Source organism: Paramormyrops kingsleyae, chromosome 8, assembly GCF_048594095.1.
Source record: "Paramormyrops kingsleyae isolate MSU_618 chromosome 8, PKINGS_0.4, whole genome shotgun sequence".
NCBI classification, from domain to species: domain Eukaryota; kingdom Metazoa; phylum Chordata; class Actinopteri; order Osteoglossiformes; family Mormyridae; genus Paramormyrops; species Paramormyrops kingsleyae.
Genome location: NC_132804.1, coordinates 5,005,838 through 5,019,190, shown reverse-complemented (window position 1 = coordinate 5,019,190; position 13,353 = coordinate 5,005,838). Strand labels below are relative to the sequence as shown.

The window sequence follows — 13,353 nt, the reverse complement described above, 5'->3', positions numbered from 1 at the left end:
TAAACGCACTGTGCAGAAAGAGAACAGGGAGGAAGAAAGAGGACGATTCACAATGCGTGACTGTAGCGACAGAACATAGCCCGAGCCCTCCACCAACACGCGCTTGAAAGCTTGACAGCATGATTATCGCTGCAGAGCCTCTGGGCTGATATTAAACCTGACCTGAGCAGAGCAGCAGAGCTTACATGAACAGCTTCCAGTGAAGCTTTCAGGAAACCCGCAGCTCTCCCTGCTAATGTGACCCCCCTCGGCCTCGTGCCCCCAGGGGTGTCAGCAGAACAGCAAAAAAAACCTGTACGTGAATTTTGTGCTCACATGCAGGCTCACAAAATTTCTACATAACCATGGAAACGGAAACACAGCCCCTCATATGGCTGGTAATACAATGATCACTGCATGAAGCAGGTGTCATCAGGCAGTGAATTACTGAATGCAACTGGACAGCCATTTCTTGTGTGTGTACTAATAGGAAAAAAACGTAACTGACTCATATATATACAGAGTCAGTCCCCGACAATCAGTGCAATACTAATAAAATGTACTTCTGAAAAAAAGTGTCCTTTTTTAGTATTTCAACAGAAGAATGCCATTTTAATGAGCAAAAAGAACACCATAATATGAGTACTGTGTAAGGCCAGTCACTGTGACATCTGTTCACATTTCAAGAAAGCATGTACAATAAATGTATATGGGGGCGGGGCTTCAGAGACACTGGCCTCAGCTGACAACTGATAGGCCCTTGGAGTGGCCCTGCCCCTGTCAGTCACAGATTCAAAATATATCATTGGCTAATGATAAGGTGGGACTCCTCTAAATTAAAAAAAAAACCAAAAATCGACACTGCAAGAAGGAAATTTGGGATTCAGAGCTCCATTTTATGAGCTGAAAGGAGTAATGGAGTAAACTGATAGCAGATCAGAGGCTGATTTAGCCCCGTAGCCTCTGCTCACTATACACTCACCGCAGGCCCCTCGGTGCTTCATATGGATCTCCTCCTGCAGGACGCAGCTCATGGTCTCCATCTGGCAGAGGCTGCCGTAGGTCTGGCCGTCGGTGCCGCACACGGGCTCCCGGGGCGGGGGGCAGGCACCGGGGCACTCACACACGGGTTTGCCGTCCTTCACCACACACACCGCCCCGAATGCACAGCTCCTCTGCAGGCATGGGCTGGGGATGTGCAGGTCTGCAGGGGGAGGGACGGGCAGGGATGGGAGAGGAACATGGAGTCAGGGCCAAGCGTGTCCTCACAGGGAAGCTGCGACTCTGAGGAAGAGGCGGGGAGGTGGGGGTGACAGGGGTAGGGAGGTGGGGGTGACAGGGGTAGGGAGGTGGGGGTGACAGGGGTAGGGAGGTGGGGGTGACAGAGTGAGGGAGGTGGGGGTGACAGGGGTAGGGAGGTGGGAGTGACAGGGCTAGGGAGGTGGGGGTGACAGGGGTAGGGAGGTGGGGGTGACAGAGTGAGGGAGGTGGGGTGACAGGTGTAGGGAGGTGGGGGTGACAGGGGTAGGGAGGTGGGGGTGACAGGTATAGGGAGGTGGGGGTGACAGGGGTAGGGAGGTGGAAGTGACAGGGCTAGGGAGGTGGGGGTGACAGAGTGAGGGAGGTGGGGGTGACAGAGGCAGGGAGGTGGGGGTGACAGGGGTAGGGAGGTGGGGGTGACAGAGCAGGAAGGTGGGGGTGACGAGGGCAGGAAGGTGGGGGTGACAGAGTGAGGGAGGTGGGGGTGACAGGGGTAGGGAGGTGGGGGTGACAGGGGTAGGGAGGTGGGGGTGACAGAGTGAGGGAGGTGGGGGTGACAGGGGTAGGGAGGTGGGGGTTCCTATTTGCAGACAGGAGCTCCTGCCCTCAGCCATCAGCATATTCACTCTCCCCCATAATCAGTGCATATTCTGTCTCCATTACTCCACTTTCCTTCTGCCTGAGGAAATTATTTCATATATATACGCATTTTATCCGATTCTTTTAGTTCAATGCCACCCAAAGTAAGTGTCACTTAATTAAATTAACATGAAATAATAGCATGAGATAACGAAGTAGTCGTGCTCACTGGAGCCTGCTTAATAACTCGCATAGATTTCGAAGTGGATGCATAACATACCATTTAGTATTTAACTATTCTAGCCAGTCATGCTTCCTGGCATTTTATTAACATTATTAATGAAACGGTCTCTTACACTTTAGCCTTTTCAGTAATTCTCAGAATGGAAATCGGTGTGAGTGATCTCCGGAAGCAACATCTAAACAGATTATCTACACCTACAACTACAAGTAAAATAATCATGATACATAAAGATTTTATAGATGTACTTTATAAATTTAGCTGTATGTATACAGTTTTAATAAACAGCAAGGAATGTTTTCAAAAGGTTCATCATCAGTCATTGAAGAGCTCTCGCTGACACTGAAGAGTACACTAGTCTTTCCATGTTTTCTTCACAATGTTGTGACTCCTGTCTTTTCAGCTTCCAGAACACGCACTCGACAGTTCATACGCTGCTATGGACGTCTGCTGCTTTCATCCCAGGGCAGTTATTGTTCTGTAAATAGCTTTTAGTACCATTCTCAGTATTTCTTTCATTTTATTATTAAAATTATTATTTTAATACTTTTCATGTTGCTCTGTAACTCTAAGAAGTACATGTAAATGTCCTTTTGGAGGCAAGAGAAGGTATACATCTGAAAGGAGTGATTTACATAAAAATGCAGTGCTGGGCCAGTGGTGAGATGCTCCACTGCACTTGGACTCCACACAGACGTGCAGTTATGCACTGCAGCACCATGAAGATGCCAAATTATGCACTAGAATGGCATGAAGTCCTCTGGTTACACACTGGTGCATGAAAATGAGTGCACATGCATAGTCTTGCCCTGGGACTTTGTTAAGGAAGCGGTTTTGCACTAGGGTCAACGAGTGCTAATGGTGGGTTAATGACAGATATGAATCACAATCAGAATGTTTTTGACATAGCTGGCCTGTAATACTCATTGATAATATATTGTACAATCAAAGATTATATGTTTGCAGAAGGTCAGATTCTTGGAGGTGTACAGCAACAGCCATGACAAGCACTGTCACCCTCTTCAAATCACTGCTGAAGTTGTCCCTACGGATGTCTTTGCAGTACACCCTGACACGATGGGTGCTCCCCCCCAAAAAACTGGATTTTATTTAGTACTGTTTCCACCTCTGAGTAAACCATCATGATCCTTCATTTCACTCCCCCCATACCTGTTCACTCCTCGCCCCCTCCCTGTATCCCCTCCTCCATTACTTTTCTAACTGTCTTTCTGAGACAGGGAGAAAAATAGCTGGAATTGTTTTCAAGAAGCGTTCACTGAATCATACTTGCTTGGGTCTGAGTCTGGCACGGAAGACATGAAAGAACAAGGCCATAGGGGGAAAAAAATGGGGAAGACCTTCCTTCATATGTCAGGCCCTTTTTTTTTCCGAGACACTTTCGCTGCCCTTTGCCAAAGTAAAAATGATGGGCACTGTTTGATGTCCAGGCCAAGCCTGGTCCGCTCTTGCAGAGAACTCCACCAACCCTTAGATAAAATGCTCCTGGAACAGCTCGCCTTATATACTCTACCCACAAAGAAGCAACGCAACAAGAAAAGCTGATTCGCTTATGACCAAAATGTAGGTGTTACTATACAGCAATCCCCTGAACCGTAAAAATGAGGCACAAAGGAATGCAAGTATATTCTGAAAGCTTAAATTACACGATCCATCACGGATAACGTGCAAACTTCACATTTATACTGGGAATGTTTCTGCAAGTGATGAAACACAATTGATTTCCATGTGGAGGGGAGAAAAAAAGGGCTTTGATTTGGTTTATAAATATGCAAGGAATGGAACTGTGTCACATTTCACACAGCATCAGAGCTCGCGGTTTCCCAGATTTCCTGACCCTGCTTGTGCTGCATGAAGATGGTGAGCAGGACTGCTGTGAAAGCAGGCACCAGATCAGGTCAGGAAACACCTCCAGTCATCAGGGCTGCTCTCTAACCCACTACCTAGGTCCTCAATCCCACAATGCAGCTGCTGACTCTGATGATGTTTTTGTCCTGTTTTTCATTTTTCTTCTTTTTTTCCTTTTTTTCATAAAAGCATATTTGCCTTTTGTTTCTTTTTTGTTTGTTTTTGACACAATCAAAAAAAATAAAGTACATTCCCTTCCAAAAATGCATAAATGACCTACAAAAGAGATCTTTCCCAGAAAATCACTCGCAGCACTGATTAGATTGCTGCCAGTCCTTGTTCAGCGTTGCCTGTAAAATGAGAAAATCCCTTTTTGTAAAGTAAAACTTTGTATCAAAACACAGGCACTATTTATTTAAACAAAAACCATATAAAAATGCAGGGGTAATATAAGCATTGTCTTGCTAAGACTCAAATCGATATTACAGCAACAGGATTCAATGAGCTCTCTATGTGCACTGCGAACTCTGATGTCATTTAAAAGTTGCAGTTAAAAGGTTAAATGTAAAAATGCAGTCTGACAGATGGCTGGAGAAAAGATAAGGGATGTTTGTATCAACAGACACGGTCAGTGTGGCCTCGTCAAATCAGGTGACACCTCGCTGGCATCGGAGCCGGTCGCAGCTCACTGCCGACGGCAGCAGAGCCTGTGGTACCAGCGGCACATCGTCACACATAGTGCGGCTTTAATTAGCAGGACGCCCAGCAGAGCGGCCAAACTCCAGAGGATTAGCATCCCTGTCAGATCAAGCTGTCTCAGCGGCAGCCCATCTATAAACGTTTAGGCGCCTCCCCCCCCCCCCCCCCCCCCGGCAAAAGCAGCAGCCTGTATTTAATTCATGGAAACAGTCTGAGGCACAGTATTGGGGGATTTTTGGATTAATCTGCCTCATATCGGGATGAAAAACAGAGATTGTACTAGATTCTGAAACTGGGCAGCTCAACTATTGACCTGGAAGAAAATAAGGCAGCACTAACACCGTAAAAGAGGAGAGCGGGATCTGGCCCTAATGCCTAAAACATGATCTGGATGGAGTGATCTTACTACAGCCTAACGGGGTAGAGGACAGCCATAGATCACACACACTGGTGTTTGCATGGCTCTTCTCCGGGTTCTCGCTACCTCTCACAGAGCAAAAACACACCACGTGGTGAATTAGTGACTCTTAACGTGTCTACACCCTATGAGACCCTCACACCCTCACATTTCCTGGGATAATCTCTAAGCTCACTGTAACCCTGTACTGGAAAAGTGCCATGGGAATGGATCCTTCCTGAATTGTGCATTCAATCCAGTTGCCATGGAATTCATGCAAACAGCCTCAGAAGGCTTTAACAATACTGCACCGTGAAACACAGACACACGTGGTCTTCACAGAACATTTCTGGAGCTACCCTCTTATATATTTGCCTTCACCCTTCATGAGGTAGCCAATATGCATTGCCCGTGAATAAATTTTACCCAGAAACCGAGCTAAATATAAATAACAGCTTTATCTCATGTAAACAAACCCCGAGGGCTCCATCAAACTGAAACGAGGGGTCTCAGCTACCTGCAGTCAAACGGATGTCGTATACGTCTCATGAGACATTCTCAAAATTAATTTCCACACAGTACCTGAAAAATCAAATATGTGCATTTTTGGTGTTCCAAAAATATTAAACGGTGTATAAAGACTTCTTCATTCCACCACTGGAGATTAACTATGATGCATCTCTCAAGTGGATGGATCTCACAATGGGTAGGAGGAGTGGACAGTGGGTGGATTCAGCTGTAGGCCATGCTGTGAGTTACGGAGAAAGACCCCTGAGGTTACACAGCGAAACATAACATCAGGGAAAGACACGGGAGCGCCATGTTCACTGATTAGTAGCTTATTGCTAGACTGACTATTTATAAAATAAACTGGGAAAAGTATTTTTCAGACTGGCCAAGGAAAGACGGAAAGTACAGGTATCCCTCTTACTTAAGAGCCTAATGTATTAGTAGAAATTAGCTCGCATAGTGAAATCTCGTTATTTTGGACACATAATTACAGTAACACTTCACTTGAAGGGGCACATATACTTATACCTCAGAAAAAACACTGTTATGACTGAAGTACAAATTATGAACAAATATAGTGGCTACTTGAGATAAAAGATGTGTCACGGTTCATTAATGATGAACAAACATGAGATCAGTATTTAACTTGTGTTATTCTGTGGTTCTTTAGTAGCTTCTTCGGTAAGTAAGTAAGTAAAATTTATTAATATGGTACATTTTTGAAAACACTCAAGTGTTTACCAAAGTGCTGTACAAAGAAGAATAAACATGAATGGGTATTCTCTGTGCATCCATTTCCTCTCACAGTGCAAAATCATGCAATGTGGGGAATTAGTAACTATTAGTGTGTCAACACCCTACTCAGTAGTTCACAAAGGTTTACAGAATTAACAGATATAGTAAGAAATATAGTAACTGCTTCAGATAAAACACGTGTCACGACTCATTAATGAAGAATTAACATGAGATCGGTATGCAACTAGACTTAGTTTGTGGTTAATTAACACATAAATTATAGTATAATACTATATTATTTGTGCCCCATCGATTAGTGTTACCGTAATTAGGAGTAATTTCAATGGGATTTTTTTTTTTTTTAACGATGAACATCACACAAGATCTCACGCAGGAATCACCAAACAGAATGTGGCGCGGAGGCGTGGAGATAGAACTGCGAAAGAAAAAATGGCTGGAGGTGCTACGGGAGCAGCAGCCGGCCGCTAGCATGAGAAACCAGCCGCGTGTTCTGCCGCGGCTCAGCAAAGGCTATTAAATTATTTCAGGGGCATATGTGAAAAGTCAAAGGATTCCTGAGGATAACATGCATCAGGGGAAAAAGTTCAGAATGAAAGAAAAATAAAATAAAACAATCTAGGGAAGCAAAATAAGCAACAATGTTTGTAGCTGAAACAGAAGGTAGAAGAACCATAAATCACGGCCCCCGAAAACAAAAATAACAGACGATAGTGGGAAGAGAGCTGCAGTATGTGAGAGGTCATGCACATGCAAGTCAAGCTGAAGGGTAAAAACAGCAAATATGCAGAACACTTTATCAAGCAATGGGAGAACATTAAAGTGGAACAGAAGGGGGCCTCGGGTTATAGCAGGGAGACCCATGCAAATACGGCAACGGAGCAACAGTGAGGATGGCAGATTGTTAAAACAGAATGCTTGGATATTACATTATGTTGAGAACAATACATTATACATTTCATTGGGAACACAGCAATTGACACAAGAAAGTCAACATCTTTATTTTTAACACAGACCAATAGCACAAAAAATTGCCTAAAATTATTTTGAACTTTTTGTTTAGGAGTAAAGCACAAACTGGGTAGCAATTTTCTACCAACTTAAATGTTTTATTTGGTACAGTACATTCTAAATTATTTGAGGCACGTTTTTTTTTCTCTCTGTATGGTGCCTTTTGGGGAAAGTGGAAGCTTGTGTGCTTCGGCAAAACTATGAGCTGCGCTGTCAGGAGTTTTCAGGTCCTGTCAGCCGCAGCAAACAGGCCTTAGCAGGCAAAGCCCTTCACCCATATCGCCATCCAGCAATACAGGACGGTGTTTATGGACAACTTGAGTCAAAGCTTTTCGGACATCGAATTGTGAATTTTGCCATGCTGGAAAAAAAAATCCAAACCTGTAATGCAGAAATCTCCGGAATGTGCAGAGCAAAAACCAAGGGAAGCTAGATTTTTCTTTATTCTCTTAATAATGGTATAATGGTATTGGATCTCTTACAAGTGAACATCTTGGCATTACCAAACCTCGATGGACCGGACACACACACCATCTACAATCTGGGAAATGGACAGCAAAGAAGAAATTGTTCAGCTTTCTTAAGAACAATGGAAAGACTATAACTGTACTAACTATACTGTCATTCCAATTGTGTGGATATGCCTTCAATATGACAGTTACACAGGCTTCTGTCCCAACAGATGTAGATGAAGAAGAATTTTTTATAATGAGGTTCAAGCTGAAACAGATAGAACAAGCAAGCAAATTATACTCCTTGTGACTGAAGACTAGATTGTCAAAGTCAGAAGTGAAAAGATGGAAACTGCAATGGTAACATTATAAGGGAGCATAAATAATGTAGCATTAAGTTATTACTTATGTATTAATTAACCACAAATTCAGGGTTAGGTACTTACTGTGTTCATTCATCACTAATGAATCGTGACACATCTTTTCTCAACCAGTTACTACATTTGTTACTATATCAGTTAATTGTGTAAACCTTTGTGAACTACTGAAGGAACATGTACATGTAATGAATGACAAGTGAAGTACTGGATCTCATGTATGTTCATCATTAATGAATCATGATGCATCTTTTATATCAAGTAGCTACTATATTTGTTCATGATTTCTACTTAAGTAGTAACTGATGTACTACTAAGTATGTGTGCCCCTTGAAGTAAAGTGTTACTGTGCTACCAATGATTAATCATTATGGAATTGGAAAGACTAATTAGATTCTGCAATTTCAACAACCTCTTCATTGTTGATGCATTCTTCAAGGCACCAAAGTGTGGTCTTTACACTTGGACATCACCAGATGAAGTTGGCAGAAATCAAATAGACCACTTTATCAGAGTCAAATGTTGTAAGGGCTTATTTCAAATAGTAAAGACATTGCTTAGAGCAGGTCAGGTAATGATCATAAACTACTTCTGGGCAAACAAGGGAATAAAAAAACCCATCGAACTTCCAAGAAATTATCTGGAGAATATATCACCTGCCTTCAAGAAAAACATCAGAAACTGATTTGAAATGCTGAACCGACTCGAGAGAAGCAGAGGAACTGTGCATAGAATTCAAAGAGGTCTTGTAAAAGGAATCAGAGAATAATTCCTTCAAAATGAAAGGGCCAAACAAATACAAGGTTTATGGCAGAAGGCACAGCAAAAATAGCAAAAAAGCTAAAATCAGGAAATATAAAGATGCATTAAAGTGCTCAATCACAAATTGTAAGAAGCTACCTAGAAAGAGAAATACTAATATTTCAGAAGGCATTGCAAATGGAAATAAACACAGATCTATCCATCAGAAGATCTACTGTATGATATTAAAAAGAAGTTCCAGAATAGAGTGGGTATGCAAAAGGACATTATCAGGCAAACAATAACTGACAAAACAAAGATTATGCAGAGATGGAAGGAATAGACAAAAGACCTCAATGACGAAGATAAAAATAACCAAAATATGCAGCACTGTGCAAAAGTCTTAGGCAGTCATAGAAAATGTTTGAATGATCTTCATGTTGGTGTAAAACTATGATACTATGTCTGTCAAAGTGTCAGCTTAGCCCTTTCAAAACCTCTGCTAAAGTCACCAGAGATCCCCAGAGTATTTGCTGTAACTGTCCAACACACCCATGCATTTTTTGACTCCACCTTTTTGACCAATCAATACCTCACTGAGTTATTTAACAACTGAGCTGGTGGAGAAATTTAATACACAGAATGGCTGAGGTGCCCTGAAGGAGAGACAAAGCGGAGGTTATCTATCTATCCAACAAGACAACAGTGACTTTTTGGTGAACGGATGAAATTCTTGCTCCTGTACATCCCATGATAATAAGATTATGCTGTAATTCTTCCAAAACCGACTAGGAACCTACATAAAATAAGAACTGCCTGGTGAAAAGGCTAGGTTCAGGAAAGGCTTCGGAAAAATAGCCATCTTTGCTGGGGCATGATGGGTAATCGAAAAAACTGAAAACGCAGGTCAACATGTGCTTTACTAACTAGAACAAAGTCTTTGATTAGGTCAACCATGTCAAACCTTGGAATGTTCCCAGGAAAACTGTTGTACCAGAGAATTCCACAGTCATTATAAAGAGTCTCTAGGGAAAGAAGCTGCAAGAAGAGGGGTTGGTTGGATAAGGATGAATACTATGACCATTCAACGAATTAAAGAAAAGTGAAAATTTGTGGTTAAATGTGAAAAAACAAACGTTATGCCCAAATGATCGGCAAACTTTTAATCCTGCCATATCTCTAAGAACATTGATGGGAATGAAACTTATTCAGAGTGTGGTATTTTCTGTGACTCTTTATGGGTGTGAAAGTTGGTCAATGAAGGAGCAGGATGGGAAGAGGACTGATGCCTATGAACTGGCGCCCAGAGAGACACATCAATGAAAACAAAGAAGTGGATTCGTGATCAAATCGAGCCGAAATGTTCATGTGAGGCTGGAGTCATTCTTTGGGTACATTATCAGAAGTGAACTGGAAAAGCTGAACGCAAAAGAGGAAGAGAGAGAACAGCAACAAGACGGATGGACTTATGTTCATGAACCTGCCTCTGGGAAGCCCGAAGATGTGGACAGAAAGTTCTGGAGGAATACAACTTGCATGGCTGCTGAGAATCAACGTCACCATGACGGCACATCATTATTATTATTGTTGTTGTTGTTATACAAGACGTCCCCAACCATGCAGAGTGACACGCTACAAAGAATGAGATTTGCTGTAGAAACAGCAGTGAGGCCTTGCAGAGCACAGAGATACAAACGCTTCTGCCTGGTCTTCACTGGCATATCCTGCTGCATGTAACCCAGGGGGCAACAAACTTCTGGATTATGATAGGAAATGAGCTACACTGTAATTCCTATTTATAAAAAACTACTGGTTGCAAAACCATGAAGCGTGAAAAATTATGTATTTCAAACTAATTTCCATCATCAAATACATATGCCGAATACTGATATTAAACCAGGGTTCTAAATGCTGGAGGTTCAAGTTTCTTATAAGCAGCAGTGACTATTATGTGTAATACATGATGTCCGAATCCTGACCATCATCATTACAGAGCTGTTAAAAACTCAGCTCTTGTTACTGCTTCCACTCTGTGATGAGAAGGGGATTAGCCATCCCCAACTGGGGAGAAAATTGGCTTTGTCACACCTTTCTGTCTATTAAAGCTTTTGGGACTGCAACTCGGAATATCAAAGTAGCGTAGCAGGAAAGGCAGGTAGTAAAGGGCTGAGACAAGGATATTATCAGAGCGTGACTGTGTCCAGACTTTAGACCTTCCATCTCTGCACACTAGTCTCACATAGACCAAACTGTCAGAGCAAGCTGTCATGCACTGGGATGAATTTCCAACAAAAAACAGGAATATTTTGTGAACAAGTCACAGAACAAGAAAACATTTTTCTGTACTGTAAAACAAAATCACACAGTAACTTGTCGCTAGCAAAAATCAGATGGAGTGGAACATTAGCCAAATCAAAAAGAACTAAATAAAGCAGAGCAGACCAGGACAAGGCCATTTAGCATTAAAATGTATACATATCTTGGAAAAGATTTTTAAACAATGGTAATGAGGTTACAGTAATAAAGCTGTTGCGGCTACCTAAATCACAATAAAATGAAAGTCTTTAATTGGGTAAGCAGCAATACTGCAGTCTATTCATACAATGCTCTCGTGTCTAGTTAGTCGAAACAGATTAATTTATGTCTCGTCCACCCACTCTTCACTGCCAAGTACTGGACTTCATTTAACATGTAGGCAGAGGAACAAGCGTGTTGAGAGTTATTTTTATTTATTTATTTGGAGAGCTGATGCTTGATGGAGCAGTGGCACAGTGTCCAGCACTTCAGGCATGCGTATTTGATTCATGGCCTCGGATCACTTTTTGTGTGGGCTGCCTTTGGGTATTTCAGTTTGTGTGGGCTTCCTCTGGGTATTTCAGTTTGTGTGGGCTTCCTCTGGGTATTTCAGTTTGTGTGGGCTGCCTTTGAGTATTTCAGGTTGAGTGAGCTGCCTTTGGGTATTTCAGTTTGTGTGGGCTGCCTTTGGGTATTTCAGTTTGTGTGGGCTGCCTCTGGGTATTTCAGTTTGTGTGGGCTGCCTTTGAGTATTTCAGTTTGTGTGGGCTGCCTTTGGGTATTTCAGTTTGTGTGGGCTTTGGGAATTTCAGTTTGTGTGAGCTGCCTTTCGGTATTTCAGTTTGTGTGGGCTTCCTCTGGGTATTTCAGGTTGTGTGGGCTGCCTTTGGGTATTTCAGTTTGTGTGGGCTGCCTCTGGGTATTTCAGTTTGTGTGGGCTGCCTTTGAGTATTTCAGTTTGTGTGGGCTGCCTTTGGGTATTTCAGTTTGTGTGGGCTTTGGGAATTTCAGTTTGTGTGAGCTGCCTTTCGGTATTTCAGTTTGTGTGGGCTTCCTCTGGGTATTTCAGGTTGTGTGGGTTTCCTCTGGGTATTTCAGTTTGTGTGAGCTGCCTCTGGGTATTTCAGTTTGTGTGGGCTGCCTCTGGGTATTTCAGTTTGTGTGGGCTGCCTTTGAGTATTCAAGGTTGTGTGGGCTGCCTCTGTGTATTTCAGGTTGTGTGGGCTGCCTTTAGGTATTTCAGTTTGTGTGGGCTGCCTTTCGGTATTTCAGTTTGTGTGGGCTTCCTCTAGGTATTTCAGGTTGTGTGGGTTTCCTCTGGGTATTTCAGTTTGTGTGGGCTGCCTTTGGGTATTTCAGGTTGTATGGGCTTCCTCTGGGTATTTCAGTTTGTGTGGGCTGCCTTTGGGTATTTCAGGTTGTATGGGCTTCCTCTGGGTATTTCAGTTTGTGTGGGGTTCCTCTGGGTATTTCAGTTTGTGTGGGCTTTGGGTATTTCAGGTTGTGTGGGCTTCCTCCAGTATTTCAGTTTGTGTGAGCTGCCTTTGGGTATTTCAGTTTGTGTGGTCATCCTTTGGGTATTTCAGTTTGAGTCTGCTTCCTCCAGCATTTCAGTTTGTGTGAGCTTCCTCCAGGTATTTCAGTTTGTGTCTGCTTCTTCCATTATTTCAGTCTGTGTCTGCTTCCTCCAGTATTTCAGTCTGTGTCTGCTTCCTCTAGTATTTCAGTTTGTGTGAGCTTCCTCCAGGTATTTCAGCTTACCCCCACAGTCCAAAAATGTGTCTAGAAGAATAGGTGTCTCTAAATTGCCTTTAGTGTGAGCTCAGCATTGCCTTCAAAACTCTAGAAATTCTGAGCTATGTGTCAAGCACCAACCCTCCACAACTTCATATTGTGCTCTTCCACCTAAATCCTGCACTGCAGCCCAAATTTCCCCATTCTACCTCCGTCCAAACACATAAAGAAGACAATGTACCAGCCCTAGTACCAGTCCTGTCCAGACACCACTAAAACATATGCACTGATTGACTAAAGCACAAAGTTGGCATTTTAAGAGGGCAAAACAAAGTCTTACAAAAGACCAGTGTGCCGAATCACTGAAATACTTGAAGAATTAAACATCAAATTTGAAACACGGTGGAAATACATAAGTCTTACATACAATAGCCTGGGGTGACATAAAGATTTAGGCTA

The 13,353-nt window shown here is 42.7% G+C and overlaps 1 protein-coding gene across 11 annotated transcripts in view; it reads right to left on the bottom strand.

Annotated features, from left to right (window-relative positions):
* Positions 1–13,353, bottom strand: part of LOC111853106 (agrin-like) — a 193,958-nt gene that overhangs the window by 55,682 nt on the left and 124,923 nt on the right. For all 11 annotated transcript variants that reach the window (XM_023829692.2, XM_023829710.2, XM_023829728.2 and 8 more), the window contains one exon: positions 962–1,183. In XM_023829692.2, coding sequence (XP_023685460.2) covers positions 962–1,183 — 222 coding nt within the window. The remainder of the gene's footprint in view (positions 1–961; positions 1,184–13,353) is intronic.